Here is a 21,588-nt window from a genome sequence, read left to right as displayed (position 1 = left end):
CTGATGGATGATCAATATCCTGTTTTAACATTTGAATTCGGAGCAGGGGTACGGCATTCGGCCCCTTGAGCCTGCTTTTCCATTTGTTAAGATCACGGCTAATCCAACTGTGCCCTCTACTTTCCTGTTTACTCCCTAAACCCAACTCACCAAGGATCCTTACCGTAACACCTTCCAAACCATCTAGGAGGGCAAGGGGAGCAGATACATGGGAACACCACCATCAGAAAGTTCTCCTCCAAGCCACTCACCATCCTGGCTTGGAAATGCATCACCATTTCTGGGTCAAAATCCTAAACTCCCTCCACAGACCACATGGGCTGCAGTGGTTCAAGAAGGCCGTTTACCACCACTTCCTCAAAGGCAATTAGGAATGGGCAATAAATGCTGGCCGAGCCAGCGATGTCCATATCTCCTGAATGAATAAAAACCCTTCGACTCCCTGGTCAGTCAAGGATTTATCCAATTTAGCTTTAAAAATAATCAATGACCTGCCTCTACTGATCTCTGGGTAAGATTATTTTACAGACTAACAGCTCACCGAGAGAAAAACAGTTAATCTCATCATAGTCTTAAAATGGAAGACCCCTTATTTTAAGTGTGTCTCCTAGTTCTAAGCTCTCCCGTAAAGAGAGAGCAACCACCCTGTCAATAAAATCCACCCCATCAATAAAATCAACTCTCATTCTTCTAAATGCCAACAGATACAGGCCCAACCTGTAAAACTTTTCTTCATACAATAAAACTCAGCCCAGGCATCAGTCAAGTGAACCTTCTCATTGCTCAAATTCCAATGATATCCTTTATTAAATAAGGAGACCAAACTGTACACTGTATTCCAGATGTGGTCTCACCAATGCCCTGGTCAACTGTACCAAAACTGAATGACTTTTATATTCCATTCTCCTTACAGAAACAATAACATTCCATTTGTTTTAGTAATATTTGCTGAAGAATAAATATCATGCGGAAACAGGGATGAACTCTGTTCCTCTTTTTCCAAATAGCCTAATGGGATATTTTTATAGGCAGATGGGGGGGGGGCCTTGATTTAATGTCTCATCCAAAAGGCAGCACCTCTGATAGTGTAGCTTTACCGGAGTACTGCACTGAAGTCATGAGGGCTTTCTTCATTTGAAAAATGTAGTATTTTTACAAAGAAACTTGAGAAATAAGTACTATTTTATGCCATAACTTTCTTTTTTTTTTTTTTTAAATTTTTTTATTGGAATTTTTTGCAGAAAATATAACAAAAAGTATAGCAAAAAGCAGTAATATGCAACTAACAGCCCCATAACACCCACAATTCCCCCCATACCGTAACATCACATGTATCACATTCCCCCACCCCCCCCCCCAAACAAGAGAACTTAACCATAAATTAAAATTAGATAAATCAAATTTAAATAAAATAAGCTAACATAATCAACGCCCCCCCCCCCCCCCCCACCCCCCCACCCACCCACCCACCCCCCCCCCCCCCCCCCGGGTTGCTGCTGCTACTGTCCCAGTACCCTATCGTTGAGCCAGAAAGTCGAGGAAAGGTTGCCACCATTTAAAGAACCCTTGCACCGATCCTCTCAGGGCGAATTTAACCTTCTCAAGCTTAATAAAGCCCGCCATGTCATTGATCCAGGTCTCCACGCTTGGGGGCCTCGCGTCCTTCCACTGTAGCAAAATCCTTCGCCGGGCTACTAGGGACGCAAAGGCCAGCACACCGGCCTCTTTCGCCTCCTGCACTCCCGGCTCTACCCCAACCCCAAAGATCGCGAGTCCCCATCCTGGCTTGACCCTGGATCCCACCACCCTTGACACCGTCCTCGCCACCCCCTTCCAGAACTCCTCCAATGCCGGGCATGCCCAGAACATATGGGCATGGTTCGCTGGACTCCCCGAGCACCTGGCACACCTATCTTCACCCCCAAAGAACCTATTCATCCTCGTCCCAGTCATGTGGGCCCTATGCAGCACCTTGAATTGGATGAGGCTAAGCCGCGCACACGAGGAGGAAGAATTTACCCTCTCCAGGGCATCAGCCCATGTACCGTCTTCGATCTGTTCCCCCAGTTCCCCCTCCCACTTCGTTTTCAGCTCCTCTACTGACGCCTCTTCCTTCTCCTGCATAAGCTTGTAGATATCGGATATCTTCCCCTCCCCGACCCAGACCCCCGAGAGCACCCTGTCACTCACCCCCTTCGCGGGGAGCGCAGGGAATCCCTCCACCTGCCGTCTAGCAAATGCCTTTACCTGCAGATATCTAAACATGTTTCCCGGCGGGAGCCCAAATTTCTCTTCCAACTCCCCCAGGCTCGCAAACCTTCCGTCGATAAACAGGTCCTTCAGCTGTCTAATGCCCGCTCTATACCATCCCCGAAATCCCCCATCCATGTTCCCCGGGACGAACCTATGGTTCCCCCTTAACGGAGCCTCCATCGAGCCCCCCACTTCTCCCCTATGTCGCCTCCACTGCCCCCAAATCTTGAGGGTAGCCGCCACCACCGGACTCGTGGTATACCTCGTGGGAGGGAGCGGCCACGGCGCCGTTACCAGGGCCCCCAGGCTTGTATCCCCACAGGACGCTCTCTCCATCCGTTTCCATGCTGCCCCCTCCCCCTCCATCACCCACTTACGCACCATCGACACGTTGGCCGCCCAGTAATACCCCGAGAGGTTGGGCAACGCCAGCCCCCCCCCATCCCTCTGCCATAACTTTCTTAATTGAAATTTTTTTTCGAGTGGCCAATTATTTTTCTCCAATTAAGGGGCAATTTAGCGTGGCCAATCCACCTAGCCTGCACATCTTTGGATTGTGAGGGTGAAACCCACGCAGACACGGGAGAATGTGCCAAATCCACACGGACAGTGACCCAGAGCTGGGATGGAACCTGGGTCCTCAGCGCCGTAGACAGCAGTGCTAACCACTGCAACACCATGCCACCCATATCTTTATTAATTTAACTAAGACAGAAAAAAAGAGCTATTTGCCCGTAACTTCTGCTGAGTGGCAATCTCCAGCAGATTTCCATTCTCACCGGATTTACCAACGCTGGGATTCCTGAGCCCCAGTCTTGCCCAACTTTCCTCGCTCAGGTTGGGTGGGACAGGAGCAGTGAAGCACGCCCATGGCAGGATCGTCATCGAGAACTGGGATGCAGAAATGAAAGTCACTCCCCATTGTTATGGCTGTAAAGCAGAGGTTTCACTGCTGCCTAACAGTGCCGAGGACCCAGGTTCGATCCCGGCCCCAGGTCACTGACCGTGTAGAGTTTGCACATTCTCCCCGGGTCTCATCCCTAAAACCCAAAGATGTGCAGGGTAAATGGATTGGCCAAGCTAAATTGTCCCTTAATTAGGATGGACTGGTCTGAAGTAGTAACATTTTGTCCACTGGGGGTGTCGAGTTGGGTCGGGTATGGTGTCGGTGTGGTGGGTCTTCTGGAGGGGGGGGGGGGGGGGGGGGGGGTCCTGTTTGTGCGGGGTGTCCCGTTCGAGGCTAGTCTGGGTATTTAATCAGTTACTATGGAGTTAGATTTTTTTTTCCCTTCTCAAGGTAAAATTGGCTGAACCATCCGAAGTTAGGGATTTAAATCAATACGGTTGGATGATTCCCAGCCCAGTGCAATTGTCCAGAGGAAGTTAGCACTTCTGGGCAATTGTTGGGTAAACCCTTACATGGGAACTTCCTGGAGGAATTCCCAGCACATCGTAGGGATACCCCATAAATACAACGCTGGGGAACCTATGAGGTTCTATAACCATAGAGGCTATCGGTCATTATAGATAATTATATACTACTGACTTTAAAAAAAAAGCCCATCCTAAAATCTTCAAACAAGAGAGCTGAATATCAGTCTGGTCAGGCCAAAGAACATTAAGCTGAGAATAGGTTCGAACACAATGTGCATATAGAAATATGAATATAATGTTAATATAACAGCTCATCAGCTTTCTAATTACATCAGCCACACATGGACAGCAAACCTTGGCACTGATATCGCCAAACAGCTTTTATAATGTCCAATGGAGTTCTCAGCATGTGTCCTTAGGATAATCAACAATACGTAGCATCAAGCAGAAACTGAAATGGACCAGCCAAATTTACACCATGGCTATAACAGCAGAGGGTCAGAGGCGGAGTACTCTGCAATGAATGGTTCACAAACTGACCATCAAACCCTCTCCACGCCCCTCTAAGACAGTGCAGTTAGTCTGAGAAGAGTCCCAGCACTGGCCTGAATATACACCTCCTCCACGTCTGCACACTATTGCTGCAATTTGTCTAAACTACAGGTTGCATTGCATCAACTCATCAAGGCTACTTCAACAGCAGCTTCCTCTCCCGAGAGGGACAAGAGCAGCAACTGTGGAATATCACCTCCTTCTAGTCACACACCATCATGACTTTGATATATATCAGCCTTTCCTTCCTTGCTGCCGGGTCAACATTCTGGAATTCCCCATCTAACAATATGTGGAAGCACTATCACATGGCCTGCAGCCCTTCACAACCTACACGATCAGATGAGAATGAGTAATAGAAAATCACCCGTATACTTAGAAGAGATTATCAAGAGGTTTTCTTTCAAAGGGAAAACTCTCTTTATTAACTGTTAAAATATTCCTTTCCACCAAAGACTAAAGTTCCACATGGGATAATTTGTTAAAATGTTTTGTTACAGGAATACAGGCTTATGGCAATCATTGGTCTGCCCAAGTCGGTATCACTTACAGTTCCTTGATTTTATTTGCTTCAGTCTTTCCTACAACCTTCGTATGTGGCTGTGCTTTGCAACCATGCCACAGATAGATGACCGCCTTGTTTACATTCAGCAGGATCATGGAGGTTCTGGATCTTAGGCTACTGCAATGACAAGCGACTTCAAGCAGATTTCCTTCCATAGGAAGCTCTCCTCGCACACAGTACAACCGCCAGTCACCTACAGAGGGCAGTATCAGAAAGTGGATCAGAATCAATACTCTTCGTTTCACACAAGCTGAAAAGCAAAAATATTTTCAGTGCACATGGTGTCTTTCAACAGAAAACCAGATGTCTCTTTACCATGCTCCAGTTTATGCAGATTCCCACAGGATAGGAGAAAAGGCCACATTATTCTCAAAATACCTTCTTTAGGGTTATGTGATAAAGGAGGTTGTGTTTCTGTTTGGAAAATGTAGCTTTAAAATTTCTACTTAAATTTTTTGTTTTGTACAAGATTGCAGTTTATTTTGAGATGATTAGATTTGCATTAAAGGGCGGCATGGTGGCACAGTGGTTAGCACTGCTGCCTCACAGCGCCAGGGACCAGAGTTTGATTCCGACCTCAAGCAATTGTCTGTGTGGAGTTTGCACTTTCTACCAGCGTCTGCGTGTGTTGCGTCTGCGTGTGTTTCCTCCGGGTGCTCCGGTTTCCTCCCACAATCCAAAGATGTGCAGGTTAGGTGGATTGGATACGCTAAATTGCCCCGAGGTGGGGTCACAAGGATAGGGAGGGGGATTGAGCCTGGGTTGGGGTGCTGTTTCAGAGGATCGGTGTAGACTTGATGGGCCGATACTACGAAAACATTTGCGAAAATATGAGATTTGAATATTGAAAGTCAGGCTTCTGCAACTACACAACTTACATAAATCAAAAAAAAATCAAGAACTGAAAACAATACGCGTTTTTCCTCATTTAGACCTTACTTCTTTTCCAGTTTGCAATATCATACAATATTAACAGCACATTTGAAAGTGGTCTTTCAAACCCATGGGGCGGAATTTTCAATAAAAAAGTCAGGCACTGGAGGAAAACCGACTGTGTTTTTCTCCACAAACACCACCAAGTTTTCCGACCGGATCTTCTGGCACACTTGTGGAAAAAAAAATCAGGTGCCATTGTTTGCACCATCACTCTGGCAGGGCCGAGCCCGATAGGGCCAGCAAGCTCAGTTCCACCATCTTTAAAGGGCGCCTGATCTGGGAGGGAAAAAAAAATAACCTCCCTCCACGGCCATGGAGGACATCATCCCCACAAACTTCAGGGCAACTCCCCTAACAAGGAGGTATCACAGGCACTTTTCCCCCTATTCCACCCCCCACACGTTCGTTGGCACACACCCTTCTTTCCGCCTACCACACACACAAGGGGAAGTCCCCCTCTCTCAATGGAGGAGGGTTACCCCTTGGCAATGTCCCCCAGAATGCCTACATCAGTGCCCCAGCATTTGGCAATGCCTAGTCTTGGACCTCAACCCCCAAACACCTCCGCACCCCCGGCGTGGTCATCACAATTAGTTTACGTTTTCCCAAAACCAGTAAATGATTTGTGCTGGTGTGATGTCACTCCGCCGGGGGAGTGGGACATTACATGGGGCCGGACGTCACAGTGTAAAGCCTTTTAATTATATTTAAATGAATGTAAGCTCATGGAAATCAGGTTCAAGCTCTTTTTGAGTGTGAACTTGATCATATCACTGGTGGGGGTGGGGGTGGGGGGGGGGGGGGGGGGGGGGGGGGGGCAGGGAAGTTCTCAAATTGGAATCTCACCGGTGCAAATCTCGTTACGGCCCTCTCACTAGATTTAGAGGCCATAGCGGGAGTTGCGTCCATGGCTAACAGACCCGAAAATCACGGCCATTGTGCCTGTGCTCGTTCTCGCTCCCCTTGTCCTTCTCCAAAGCACTGCAACATTTCATGTCTTCAGGTGCTTATCCAATTCCCTTCTGAATACCATGAGTCTACCTCCACCACACTCTCAACTAATCCAGATTCTAACCACTCATTACCTAGGAGCTTTTTCCCATGCTGCTTTTGTTCTTTTTTGCCAATTACCGTAAATCAGTGAACTGTGGTTCTTAATTCTTCACCAATGGGGACAGTTTCTCTCTGTACTCTCTCTAGATCCCTCATCATCAGAACACCTCTCTCAATTCTCCTCTGAAACCTGTCTTCTGTGAGGAGAGCAACTTCAGCTTCTCCAATCTATCAACGCAACTGAGGTTTCTCATTACTGGGACCAGTCAGAAATCTTTTCTGCACTCTCTCAAAACCATCCTCCCTAATGCACGTGCTAGGATTGGACACAATACTCCAAATGAGGATGAAAGTGTGTTTCATATAGGTGCTAATTTCCTCGTTTTTTTTTTTTAAAACCTTTCCTGCAAACCAGGATCTAATGTGGCGTTTAAACCGCCTTCACAACCGTAAAAAATTGGTGCAGTTATTTCCGCCCCCCCCCTTCTCCGCAGGTCTCCTTTTTTATGCAACCCTTTTGAGTTGTACCCTTCATCGCAGCTCACCTTACGCTTCCATAACAATGGACCATTTCACACCTCCTTTGCATTAAATTTAATCGGCAAAGCCACCCACTCCACCAGTTTATGTTCCCGTGAAACTTCTTTACTATCCTCCTCACGGTTCATAAAGTTTCAGAGTTTTGTGCCATCTGTGAATTTTGAAACCGCTGCCTGTATATGTGAGTCTAAAAGGTCATGAATGTAGATCAAGAAATGCAGTGGTCCAAGTACCCACGCCAGGGAACCCCGCTGTACACTTTCCTCCAGTCTGTAAAACAACCATTCACCACTATTCTCTGTTTGCTATCACTCAGCCATATTTGCATCCATGCCAGAATAAAAACAAAATACTGTGGATGCTGGAAGCCTGAAATAAAAAAAACAAAGTGCTGCAAATACTCAGCATCTGTTGAAAGAGAGAGAGTTAACGTTTCTGGTTGGACATGGACGTGACTGTTCAGACACAGTAGCTAGCACCGTTTCTTCACAGCACCAGGGTTCCAGGTTCAATTCCCGGTTTGGGTCACTGTCTGCGCGGGTTTCCTCTGGGTGCTCTGGTTTCCTCCCACAAGTCCCCAAAGACGTGCTTGTTAGGTGAATTGGACATTCTGAATTTTCCCTTAGTGCACCCGAACAGGCGGCGGAGTGTGGCGACTAGGGGATTTTCACGGTAACTTCATTGGGGTCTTAATGTAAGCTTACTTGTGACAATAAAGATTATTATCCCACTTGAAACGTTAACACTCGTCTCTCTCGAAAAGATGCTGTCCAACCCGGTGAGTATTTGCAGCACCGTCTATTTTTTATTCTGCACCCATGCCGCCACTTTTCTGTTTATACCGTGGGTTTTGATTTTACTGGCAAGCATGTAATGCTTTTTGATCACCTTTTGGAAGCTTGTACATACACCACACTGTCCCCTTATCAGTCCTCTCTGTTACCTCATCAAATAACTCAAGCCGATTACTTAAACACAATCTGCCTTTAACAAACCTGTGCTGGCTTTCTTAATTAATCCACAAAGGCGCAAGTACCCGTGTCCCAGATTATTGTTTCTAAAAGCTTTCCCACTGTCGAGGTTAAGCTGAATGGCCTGCAGTTGCTGGGTTTATCCCTGCGTCCATCACTGAATATTCCTTCAGAAGTGAGTATGCTGGCAGAGGTTACAGTAAGCAGTAGATCAGTGAACTGCAGTGTATGCAGAGAATAACTTTTCCTTCATTCTGTCCATGTTCTAATCAGTGTTTAATACTTCCCCTTAATTAGCTGACGCTATCATTTTCTTGTGCAGTTTCTGCGAGGTTATTAAGTCAGATTGAAAGGCGAGAGCTTGAAATTCCCTTAAATCCTCTGGGCCACAAACTGCCTGTGACTGATCTAAACCTCTGTTAACGTTACTCCATAGCAACTGTAAGGAGGTAAGCAATCGTCGTCAGGAAATAATTTCCCTTCCCTTCCCTTTGTGGCCTCTCCTATAAGTCTCCCGAGAGCAGCACAGCTGACATCTGCAACCCAGCAACCTGAATAGCAAACGTCGATCCCCTGTGATAATGCTGGACTCGTGCAGTTCCAACTGGCAATCTCTACACCTGCAACGATGGAGGGCTGGAACTGACAGCCCTGTGAATCACACAAAGTATGTGATGCAGGGGGGTGGGGGGGGGGGGGGGGGGGGGGGGGGGGAGAGAGAAAAGAAGAAAAGAATGGGAAGGGAACTAGGGGACAATATATGCAAAATCAGTAAAGAATGAAAAAAGAAGCATGTTTTGAGGAGCAATGAGCAGCTTATAACCGACTGGCAGCCTAGACCACCACAGATTGGATCATGAATGAACTACACTGGAGTTTATTTACACCAAGTTGGGACGGTAGGTTTCCTTCATTAATTACCCAATTCATTCTCTCCGGTGGGAGAATTTACTGAATTCATAATCATAACCTTCCGTGCTGGGGCACGACCACTGATTGTCACTCTAGTGCCATGACTACATTAAAGCAAACAACAGGTAAACTATGTATAAACAGATCGTACACAAGCAAACATGCTTCAATATACACAGCACAATGAGAAAATTGCTTTAGATACTTGCATTTGAAAAATATGGAGAACACTGATGCCACGCAGATGGCGGGCCTGTGGTGCAGCAGTCCCAGGGGAATCAAAGTAAGTCTGTGCAGCATGCAAATTAATTTCTCCACCCATTAATTTTTACTGGCAGAGAACTATCTGATTGAATGTCAGGGTCCGATTGCAATGCACTGTTAGTTTTAGCCAGTCCTACGCTATCATGTAACAGCTAACAAGACACAAAACCACAAGGAGTTTTTACTTTGTGAGCTTTCTTCTTCCTCTTCCCTTTTACCAGCATGCACAATCATTCCTCCTTGAAACAGCTGCAGGAAACAGGGTGGCTCCTTCCCCTGCAACACTTGGACCTGGAATAATAAAAGGTTAATAAAATACAGTTAAGTATTTGAACTATTAAAAAAATGAATCCAGACCATTAATCCATAGAATCCTGACAGTGCAGAAGGAGGCCATTTGGCCCATCGATTCTGCACCGACCCTCTGAAAGAGCACCCAACCCAGGTGTATCCCCCTCTCTATCTCCGTAACCCCACTTAACTAGTACATCTTTGGACACTAAGGGGCAATTTAGCATGGCCAATCCACCTAACCTGCACATCTTTGGACTGTGGGAGGAAATCTGGGCACCCGGAGAAAACCCACGCAGACACTGAGAACGTGCAGACTCCGCACAGTTACCCAAGGCTGAAATCTAACCCGGGTCTCTGGCGCTGCGAGGCAGCATTGCTAACCACCATTAAACATGGTTCTTTCATAGTACAAGCAAAGGAGCAACAGATACAAATAACCTCTGGATTTCACTTCAGAGATCAGCATTCTAAAAAGGTTGTTCACCACCACGTAGGCACTTTTAACTGTGGATCGGGTGGGGGGGGGGGGCAACAGACTGAGAAAAGAACTGAAAAGCACAATAAAAACAGGAGGAATGGAAATTAAATAGGGCAAGGCAAAAACAAATCCGGATACAACCATGAAACAAACAGTGAAATAATGGTAAGTAATGAGAAAATAGGCACGATTTGACTGCCTCCTTGTGCCAGACTTGGTGTCGGGAAGAGGGCGTTGAAACTTGCATGATTTAACGGAGTCTCGCGGAAAGTCGTGGTCTGCATCACGCTCTCCCTGGGCGTAATCCAGATCGGCATATTTAAATGAACAATTATTTAAATAGGTGTTCGTGGGAATCGTCTGGCACCTGGAAGACCTCACCAGGGAGCTGTTTAGTACTGGTTTCCACAAACCTGGGCAAAGTCATAATGGCACATGAGGTTGCGTCCCAGGCCACTATAGACCCCCGGGTGGTTGAGACAGGGCAGGGTGGCACCCTGGCACTCTGTCATCCAGGCATTGCCAGCCTGGCAGTATCAATGCCTGGGTGGCACTGCTAGCTAGGCTGACAGGGAACTGGCAGGGCGCCCAGTTGGCACTGCCACTGATCAGACCCGGGTGAGGGGGTGTTCCTGGTAGTTGGGGGCAAGGATAAAAAATAGGGGCGGTCAGACAAAATGGCGCCTGATTTGCCATTAGGAAATGACTCTAAGTTCAGCCTCGGCAGAGAGAAACACCCCGAGGTCAAAACAAAAGGACAAAGTGCCGCTGAACAGTGGGGTGTTTCTTGGCGCTGCAGCTGCTGGGAAACACCCTGCTAAACCCGCCCAAAACCGGAGACAGATTTCTTGCGGTTAAATCGGGCCCTTTATTTCTGCCTGGCATCTCCAGTTCTTGAAAATCTCATTCCTAATGATACTAAGCCTGGAATCTATCCCATTCTCAGAGAATCCAGCAATATCTGCATTAGTGTTGCTTGCTGAATGTAGATGTGATTCAAAAATTAAAGACCCCCCTCCCCCCAACTAGTCAGCCTATGGAATTTATTAAAAGTCCGAAGTTTCAGTGGTCAAACCTCTATCCAATATTAATTTAAAACAAATTGTGAGATGTTAAAATTTGCTCTGCAGATAACTCTATTAAGTGATACGAATTATACCTGCTGAAATGCAATTGGAGTTACCTAGGAAATGACCCCCCCCCCAACACAATTCATTACAGTGCTCTGTTTTAGCTTGAATTTGTCATTATCTAACTAACAGCTTACCTCGGTCATTTTGATTTCTGAAGTTGCTACCTGGAAGAGTGATGAAAAGTAACGTGCTCCGTTTTTTTTTTTAAAAGCACAAATTATTATGACAAAACAATTACCTGTTATTCTGTCACTGGAAATAGAATCCATTTTTAATGTATTTCATGAATAAATCACAACTGTGCATTTGTGCCGTGCCAGGAATCACCATGACATGGATTGGTAGGAAAGACTCACCTGTGCTCCGCGCTCCTCGTCTAATTCTACAGTCATAAGAGCTGAAGTTCCTTTCTCGCTCACAGTTGAGTGACGGCCTTGCCAGAAGTAGTACACACATCTCTCCTTCCCGACAGCAGTGTTTCGAACAAGCTCAGACTTCTGCCTTTTGCCAACTGAAGAAACCAAATAAAGAATACATAAAGAAACCAAAAATAGATTTACACGTCAACAGAATCAATGGATGGATGTCCCCATGGATGACAGAATCTCCAAAATCCACCTGTATGGAGGATATTTTCTCTTTGAATATTCTCCCAAATGCCGTGCCCGCTGCTGATCCATCACGCTGTATAGTGCCGAGATTATTTTGTATATAACGGGGTCTTTGGTAGCAGTGCAGAAGTGATGATAACTCATTGGCAGCCTGTTTCACACCTGCTTGGTTTTCTTTCCTATTAACTTGGCTGCCAATCTGTATCCAGTGTTACAGAAATGCCAATCGCTAACTGCATCCCACTACCTTGGTACAGGTCATGAGATTTCTAACATACACAGATTTTCAGAATCCTAGGGCTGTGTTTCACGTCCCCCACTGAGCATGCTTTCGCCGTGGAGGCACCCCAAACCCTGCCTGCCCAAGACTTCGGACGTGCCTGTTTCTGGGGATCCACGGGCCTCCTCCTTCTTACTCATTGCAGGGTCCACTAATCGTCCTTGGCACTGCCATTACTGATGGAGCTGGTGGCCAACTGGACCTCCCCCTCAGAGGTCTATTCACCCTGGCCGGTGGCCACTGCACTTTATGGCTGCAGGGGTGGGCCAGTGTGGGGTAGGTCTACTCCACGCCAACTTTAGGGTGTGTGCGAGCCATCTAACCCCCCCCCCCCCCCCCCACCCCTCGTAATATTCCACCCCCAGTCTTGTTCCCTTAGAACAGTGACTGCAAAGACCTTGCATTTTCATCACTACAAAACCAAATACTGCAGATGTTGGAAATCTTAAATAGGAACTGAAAATATTAGAAACACTCAGCATCTGTGGAGAGAGAAACAGAGTTAACATTTCAGGTCGGTGGCCCTTCATCGGAACTCATCTTGCATTAGTCCTGAGCTAATGGAATTTCAGAAGGGTTGTCGACTACATCAAGGAATTCACTGAAGTGGTTATGTTTGGGATAAAATGTTATTCATTCATTCCTTCTTATTTCGTCTGTACCCAAAATCCCTGAACTGACTCAGCACAAATAATACCTGGCCTGATTTTCATTCATTGTTGGTCACTAGGTAAAGGGGCAGTCGAAATTAAGCCAGTCAGTTACCAATCCGATCCTGCTCCCTCCCTGCCAAAACTGATCTTCGTTGCACTGCGGAGCAGATGGGAGGGAAGGTGCTGTTCACTGGCCAGGTCACGGAGATGGCTGGGGTCAGCGGGAATTTTCTATTTATGCAAGTGACGGCCAGCCGTTAACATCAGCCAGGAGGCATACTGGAAAAGACTGGTCCAGTATCTTACCAAGTCAAAGTCCAACTGTGGAAAACACCTGGACCACCAGAGAGGTAGGGAACCCACTCTTGTGGACATAATTTCAGCAGAGACGACATCTTTGACAACCTTTGACATTGTGACTACCTCCGGCAAGGGGACCCGGCCTATGGGGTACTTGAAAGTAATTCCCCCCCGGAAGATGAAGATTCAGGTGCCTGTGGTGAGTGGGTGAATAACCGCCCAGCTGGGGTTTGTTAGCAGGACCTTTAAATGGAGCTCCCAGATCCTGACTGGCAGTTCCTGATAGTCCTGGACTGGGACAAATTGTTTTGTATGTTGTCGAGGTGGCTTTAAACCAATTTGGCCTTTCAGTCCACGCTTCCTGGCATTATTACACTTATCAAGTACGTTAATTTTAAACAATCAGCACTTACCTGTAGTGCTCACCAGGTACTTTGATTTCACCACATAAGTATCACCTTCATGAAACTGCCCAATGCTCTGCTTGGGTAATCTACTGTAGTCAAACTCAAGTATGTGCCACACATCAACTGAGAGGCTAGTGATCTCAAACTGCCTTCCATCTTCTCCCTCAACCATTCCATAGCCACGTCCAATATTTAATCCATCGAGTGTTGTTCCAACAGGGGCTGGAGACTGAGGAATCATCAACGTAACATCATATGGTTTAAGATCAATCCCATGCTCCTGCTGCAAGACAAGAAGTTAAGGCTATCTGTTTAAAATGCTAAGTTAATTTCGCCGGTTAGCAAAATCCGAGCTGTAAATTGAATTTTAATTTAAAAAGACACAATGAGTAAATTGGAAAAGAAATGAAATTCTGTTCTTCTCTTTCTTTTCTTGGAACGAACATTTCCTAAGGCAGTTGAAAGAAAGGTTTTGGTTTAGACCAACCTCTACTCCTCTTAATTCAATATTCTCAACTGCTATCTTTCTTACCACTAAAAACAAGAAAAAAAACTAATCTCGGCTCTCAATCCACTTTAACTACAAATGGCACAGAGGAATGCGTGCTCTGCAGAGATGGTCTTGGTGGCAAGGTAGCACAGTGGTTAGCACTAGTGCTTCACAACGACAGGGTCCAAGGTTTGATTCCCAGCTTGGATCACTGTCTGTGCGGAGTCTGCACGTTCTCCCTGTGTCTGCGTGGGTTTCCTCCAGGTGCTCTGGTTTCTTCCCACAAGTTCTGAAAGACGTGTTGTTAGGTGAATTGGACATTCTGAATTCTCCCTGTGTACCAGAATTGGCATTGCAAGTGGCAGTGTTAATGCAAGTCTACTTGTGACAATAATAAAGATTATTATGATGTTCTTTGAGGAGAGACCTCTTGAAACTGTTTTAAAGGAAGGATCCATGACAGGATCCCTGTCAGACGCATGTAGAAACTCTGTCTGCATGTCTTCGGAATGTGCTTCTCAGCGTGCTTCAGCTCCCCCTTGTTCTCAGAAAAGTCTGCACTGCTTTAAGGACGATTATTCTCTTTTCACTGAACTGCATGGAGTGTAAAACTGCTCGACTTCAGGTCATAGCTGCCTTCAACTTGGAACTCAACTGCTTTCTCAAAATGCCTGATGCCTTAGCTCCACCCAGCAATGACATCACCGTACCAAGCTGAAATCTAATTAACTCCACAGGGAATCCCCTCAATCAAGATAAAATTCCATTAGCCTAAGCGTTCCACTATGCTTTAATTGCACCCCTAGCTCCTAACCTTTCAAACTAGGACTTATTTTAAAACATGACTGCAGCAGTCACACGTACACACTAGCACAAGCTTCTAATCCTTACTGCACCAAATAGCTTTAATACAATACATCTTAAATTTCTACATTCATCACAACTGTGACTGAATGGGATTTTGAAAGTTAATTTTCTTTGAAGCAAGTTATGCATCACTTTCACACAGATAAATTAGGGAAGAATTTGTGATGGTTTACTAGAGATCAATAGGAAATAATCACGCGCCATCCAACACTTAGCTATCCCGCAATGAAAAAAAACACACACACAGAGAGCCATAGTGAAGGGAATAAAACCAGTCTGTCAAGGATTTTACTCATCTTGCCACTGGAACGGAGTACATTTCTGAAAGATTAATTTACACCACAATGATGGAAGTAAAGAAAGTCAAATTAAAACTTTTATAGATTTAGAACAATAAACTGATCTTGAGCAGGAAGATGCAGGCTCATTATAAATCCTGTACTAAAATAATGCAGCTGTCCATATCCTGTGCACAGGATCCTGTCGATTTGACATCAACTAATATCAAAAGTATGTGTCCTCAATCATTCACTGTGCCCCACCCCTAATATTCAATAGCATACTGTCTAGGTGGGGTAGAAGAACAATGGGATCTTAAGGGTTCAAAAATACCCATCATTAAAGTTGTAAAAATTACCACAGATGAGCAAGACCATTAAAAGTACAAAATTTAAATGAAGGAAAGTTATGCTAAGCATGTATCAAACCTTGATTAGACTACTGTTTAACAGAGTACTGTGTGCAGTTCTGGTCACACTATTATACAAAGGATGCAGAGACACTGGAGAGGGTGCAGAATAGATTTACAAGGATGATACCAGAAATGTGTGGGGATATACATTTATAGTCGGGTTAGTCAGATGGGCTGATCTGTGGCAATCCGGATTAAGTGTGAGTTGATGCACTTGGGCAGGACAAACAAGGCAAAGAAACACATGATAAATGGCAGGACTCTGGGAAGAACCAAGGATCAGAGGGATCTTGGTGTGCTTGTCCACCAGTCCCCAAATGTAGAAAGCAGATGGATACAGCAGGGAGGTTATGCTGAAACAGTATAAAATGTTGGTTAGGCCACAAGCTAGAGTATTGTGTGCAGTTTTGGAATCCATATTATAGGAGGGATGTGATAACACTGGAAAGAATGCAGAAGAGATTTACTAGGATGTTGCCTGGGCTGGAGAGTGTTACTTATGGAGGGAGATTGGATAGACTTGAATTGTTCTCCTTGGAGCAGAGGAGACTGAAGGGGGACAAGATTGAGATGTATAAAATTTATGAAGGGCGTAGATAGAGTAGACAGGAATAAACTTTTCACATTGGTGGAGGGGTCAATGACCAGGGGGCATAGATTTAAAGTAAGGGGCAGGAGGTTTAGACGGGATGTGAGGAAAAACCTTTTCACCCAGAGGGTGGTGGGAGTTTGGAATTCACTGCCTGAAAAGGTGGTGGAGGCAGAGACCCTCATAACATTTAAGAAGTATTTAGATGTGCACTTGTGATCCCAAGGCGTACAAAGCTATTGGCCAAGTGCTGGAATATGGGATTAGAATGGTTAGGCAGTTGTTTTTGACCGGAGCAGACACAATGGGCTGAAGGGCATTTTCTGTGCTGTATGACGATGTCAACAAAGGAATGACAGGCTGGGTTTCATTTCTCGTGAAAAAAAGGTGAGTGGTGACCTATTAGGGGTATTTCAAATTATGAATGGTTTTGATAGAGTGGATACAGAGAGAATGTTTCCTCTTGTAGAGGAGAGCATAAGTAAAAGCCCATAAATATAAGAAAGTCACCAAGAAATCCAATACGGAATCCAGAAGACACTTCTTTACACAAGAGTGGTGGGAACGTGGAACGCACTACCACAGGGAGTGGTTGAAGCCAATAGTATTGACGCATTTAGGGTGAAGCTAGGCAAGCATTTGAGAGAGGAAGAGAATAGATGGTTGCAATGGTAGATTTAGATAAGAAACAATGGGGGGAGGATTGAGTGGAGCTTGGACTAGTTGGACTAAATGACCTGCTGCTTCTGTGCCGTACATTCTATGTAACGTGTACACTGGGACAGTTAAAAAAAAAAAATCAGATTACAATTCCAGTTAATGGAAAAAATGAATTTAGGGTGGGATTTAATGTAAATATTACATGCTGTTTTAAGAAGTGATATCTATAGCATCCTTATGAAATCCCTGGTATCACCCTGATGAATCACCAGCTCTGACATATGCTGAGGGATCGTTGCACTTTCAGAAGTGCCATCTTTCTGACAAAATGTTAAATCTAGTTTGCCTCCTCAGGATATGACAGAAGAAGAAGAGTGGAAAAATTTGCCCCATTGTGCTTGCCAATATACATCTCTCAAACAAAGTTAATACTAGAAAATATCTGTTGTTTGTGAGACCTGGCTGAATTTCCTACAATACACAGTGACTCCGCTTCAAAAGAACTTTATTGGCCATGAAGCACTTTGGAACGCTGAAGTTGAGAAAGACACCATGTCAATGTGAGTCTTTCTTTCTCTTTTCAAAACTGCACACAGTATTCCAATTATGATTTAACAATTGCTGTCCTCAAATTTATTATGACCTCTGTGCTCTTATAACCTGTTCATATTCCTCCTAAAGGCCACAAATTTGAATAGCTTTTGTTATGGCTTTATCAAAAGGCACTCATTTCAGGGAATTATATTTTGAATCCCCTTTCTGTCCATCCGCACCGGTCATTTTCATTCTCTTAACATTTCCTAATATTAGAGTTATCACTGACTTCTCACATCCACCACTTCCAACCATCTTACTAATCCAAGCAATATTAATTAATAGTTTTGTGAATGTAAAAATTCTAATACTTTTCTTTAATACACGTATAAGTTTCCTGTGAGGAAGTTTATTGAAGCCCTACTGAAAATTCATTAAAACTACGTCTACCGTAACATTTTTAACTTTATGATTACTCACTTCGTACTTCAAACTCAAAAGCTAATTTACAAGTTCAAATGTGCTGGGTTGGAGGCAAAATGCAACACCAGCCCATCCAAATCCAAACTCTTAGCAGGGACTTTGTGCCCGAGTGGCACTTTGGTCAGATATTTTCATTCTCCTACCAACAATCGCAATGAAGATGCATTAATCCTTTTAAACAAACCAGGGCCCATTATTTGCTATAGTTTGTTAATTCAGTGAATGCCGTGGAAGAAAGCTCATGTGGAGCATAAACATTGGCATAGATCAGTTGGACTGAATGGCCCGTCACTGCGTTCGATGTAGCATAGGCTAAATCTTGTGTTCCCCCATCAATAAATTCTGGTGGGTACCAAGGGATAACAAACAAAGGTAGATAAATGGAATTAAGGTTCGTTATCATTCCTCATCTAACGGACTGGCGTTAAAAGTTCAAGGATCTGAATTACGTACTCTCTTGTGTTTATCACAGTTGTTCAGAAATTTACTGATAAATTGAGGAAACTTTGTAATACATATAATCACAAAATCTCACGTAAAATGGTCTGTGAGAAACAAAGTTTCGTGAGACTTTAGGATTTCTGTAAACTTTGGTCAAAACGACATCAGTTGACAGGTCTAAAATATTCAAAGTCCCCAGTCGATCAGGTTTTACATGAGACCACAGGTGCTTTAAAAGACAGAAAGGATTAAAGATTTTGCTTCGCTCATAAAGTAACCAAAAGGGCTGCACCTTCTGCTCTTCTTCAACTCCAGTTTTCTGTGAGAGCTTCTTTGATTCTAGCCAGTCGAGGAACTTTTCCTTAAACAAAATAGTTTCATTATGCTCGGTCAGCCTGCCAAAAATTGCCCAATCAGGACGACCTTGACCTTTCCTACATGTGGAAAAAAGCAAGCAGCTGGTTAGGATTAACACTTGGCATCAGACATCTTAACACATGACTTATTGCTCAAAATGGAATCTTGGCCAAAGAACTAGATAAAAGGAATATATACTTTTTAAACGTACTGCTTGATGTAGTAAGTGGTAATTTCATATTTATTAATAGGAAACACACACATCCAAAGGTACTCTCTCCATTTAATAGAATATAGTTGTACGTTTAACAGGATATTTGCCCACATTTTGATCGCTGTGAAGATGAATAAGTATTTCATCCCATTGGGCTGCTCTGGCAAAACTTGTGCAACCTGTGGTAGCTCAACTAAAAACAAGGCAGGGGGTGTGGGCCTGCTTGCGTGACATTAATTATAATAATAATAATTTTTATTAGTGTCACACATAGGGTTAATTTAACACTGCAATGAAGTTACTGAGAACATCCCCTAGTCGCCACTCTCCGGCGCCTCTATCCGGGTACACAGAGGAAGAATGTAGAATGTCCAATTCACCGAACAACACGTCTTTCTGAACGCGTGGGAGGAAACCGGAGTGCCCGGAGGAAACACCTGCAGACACGGAGAGAACGTGCAGACTCCGCACGGACAGCTGGGAATTGAACCTGGGTCACTGCCGCTTTGAAGGACCAGTGCTCACCACTGTGCTGCCCTTCTGGAGTTGCCCACCTCGGATACTGAATCGTTAGTAACAGATCTCTTTGGTAGCAATAGAATTGAAGCTTCAAATTAATAACTAAGAATAAATGTACTTTTTGGATATATAAAAAAAAAGGGGGTAAGGTGAATGACTTCCAACAAAATTCAATCGCTTTTGTTTTATTTACTCTTTAATATAGTTTTTAAAAAGAAACAATAATGTGGAAGAGTCATATCGACTCAAGATGTTAACTCTGCCAGGTGCTGTCAGAACTTAGTTTATCCAGCATTTTCTGTTTTTCTTTCAGATTTCCAGCATCTGCAGTATTTTGCTTTCATTTAATATTTTATTTTATTTTATTTATTTTATTTTATTTAATAATACTGGCCTACCATATAATGGAATGCACAGGATTGAACATAGCGTTTCACATTTACTTATTTGTTCATGGGTCAGATAGTCTTGGAGTTTTACAACACATAAAGAAGCTTTTTGGCCCATCGAGTCTCTACTGGCCATCAAGCACCTATCTACTCTAAACCCATTTTCGAGCACTTGGCCCAAAGCCTTGTGTGCTACGGTGTTTCAAATGCTCATCTAAAGATGACTTAAATGCTGGGAGGGTTCCTGCCTTTATCACCCTTTCAGACAGTCAGTTCCAGATTCCAACCACCCTCTGGGTGAAAAGGTTTTTCCTCGCATTCTCTTTAAACCTTGAGCCTCTTTCCTTAAATCTATGCCGCCTGGCTATTGACCCCTCTGCCAAGGGAAAAATCTCCTTCCTATCCACCCTATTCATGTCCCTCATAACTTTATATATCTCAATCAGGTTCCCGTCAGACTTCTCTGTTTCAAGGAACACAATCTCAGCCTATCCAGTATCTCTTGATAGCTGAAACTCTCCAGCCCAGGCAACATCCTGGTGAATCTCCTCTGCATCCTCTCCAGTGCAATCGCTTCCTCCATATTGCGTGGTGACCAGAACTGCGCACAATACTCCAGCTGTGACCTAACCAGCATTTTAGACAGCTCCATCGTAACCTCCCTGCACTTATATTCTCAGCTAATAAAGGCAAGTACCCCATATGCCTTCTTAACCCCTTATCAACCTCTCCTGCTGTCTTTAGGGATCTATGAACAAGCACACCAAGTTCCCTCTGATTTTCTGTACTTCCCAGGATCCTACCATTCATTGTATGTTCCCTTGCCTTGTTAGTCCTCCCAAAATGCATTACCTCACATTTTCCATGGTTAACTTCCATTTGCCACTGTTCCGTCCATCTAACCAGTCCATCTGTATCACCCCGTAATCCAAAGCTTTCCTCCTCATTATTTACCACACCACCAATTTTTGTGTCCTCTGCCAACTTACTTATCATACCTGCTACATTCACGTCCAGATTATTAATGTAAACGACAAATAGCAAGGGAGCCAGCACCCATTCCTGCCGAACATCACTGGACACAGATTACCAGTCACAAAAAACAACCTTCGACCATTAAGTTCTGCCTCCTGCCACTAAGCCAATTTTGGATCCAATTTGCCATGGATTCCATGGGCTCTCACCTTCTTAACCAGTCTCCCATGTGAGATCTTGTCAAAAGTCTTACTGAAGTCCATGCAGACTGCATCAACTATACTACCCTCATCTACACACCTAGTCACTTCCTCAAAAAATTCAATCAAATTTGTTAGACACGATTTCCCTTTGACAAAGCCATGCTGACTATCCTTGATTATTCTGTGCCTCTCCAAGTGGAGATTAATTCGGTCCCTCAGAAGTTTCTCCAATAGTTTCCCTCCCACTGAAGTTAGACTCACTGGCCTGTAATTTCCTGGTTTATCCGCATCACCCTTCTTGAATATTGGTAACAGATTAGCTGTCCTCCAGCACCTCTCCTGAGGCCTGAGAAGATTTGAAAACTGCCAGAGCCTCTGCAATCTCCTCCCACAGCAGCCTGGGATACATCTCACCTGGGCCTGGGGATTTATCCACTTTTAAACAGGCTGAAACCGTTAATACCTCCTACCTCTCAATAATTTGTTCAAGTATATCACAGTCCCCCTGCCTGATTTCTATACCGACATTGTCCTTCCCCATAGTGAACACAGATTAAATGTACTCATTTAAAACCTCACCTACATCTTCCAACTCTGCAC

The 21,588-nt window shown here is 44.4% G+C and overlaps 1 protein-coding gene across 1 annotated transcript in view; it reads right to left on the bottom strand.

Annotated features, from left to right (window-relative positions):
• svila (supervillin a) overlaps nucleotides 1-21,588 on the bottom strand; it is a 222,769-nt gene that overhangs the window by 27,193 nt on the left and 173,988 nt on the right. Inside the window, 5 exon segments of the mRNA XM_038798250.1 lie at nucleotides 4,730-4,937; nucleotides 9,606-9,711; nucleotides 11,682-11,836; nucleotides 13,583-13,859; nucleotides 18,624-18,765. Of these exon segments, the coding sequence (XP_038654178.1) occupies nucleotides 4,730-4,937; nucleotides 9,606-9,711; nucleotides 11,682-11,836; nucleotides 13,583-13,859; nucleotides 18,624-18,765 (888 nt within the window).

Source organism: Scyliorhinus canicula, chromosome 5 (assembly GCF_902713615.1).
Source record: "Scyliorhinus canicula chromosome 5, sScyCan1.1, whole genome shotgun sequence".
NCBI lineage: Eukaryota > Metazoa > Chordata > Chondrichthyes > Carcharhiniformes > Scyliorhinidae > Scyliorhinus > Scyliorhinus canicula.
Note: the sequence above shows the minus strand (reverse complement) of the source record. Positions and strands in the feature narration are given on the sequence as shown.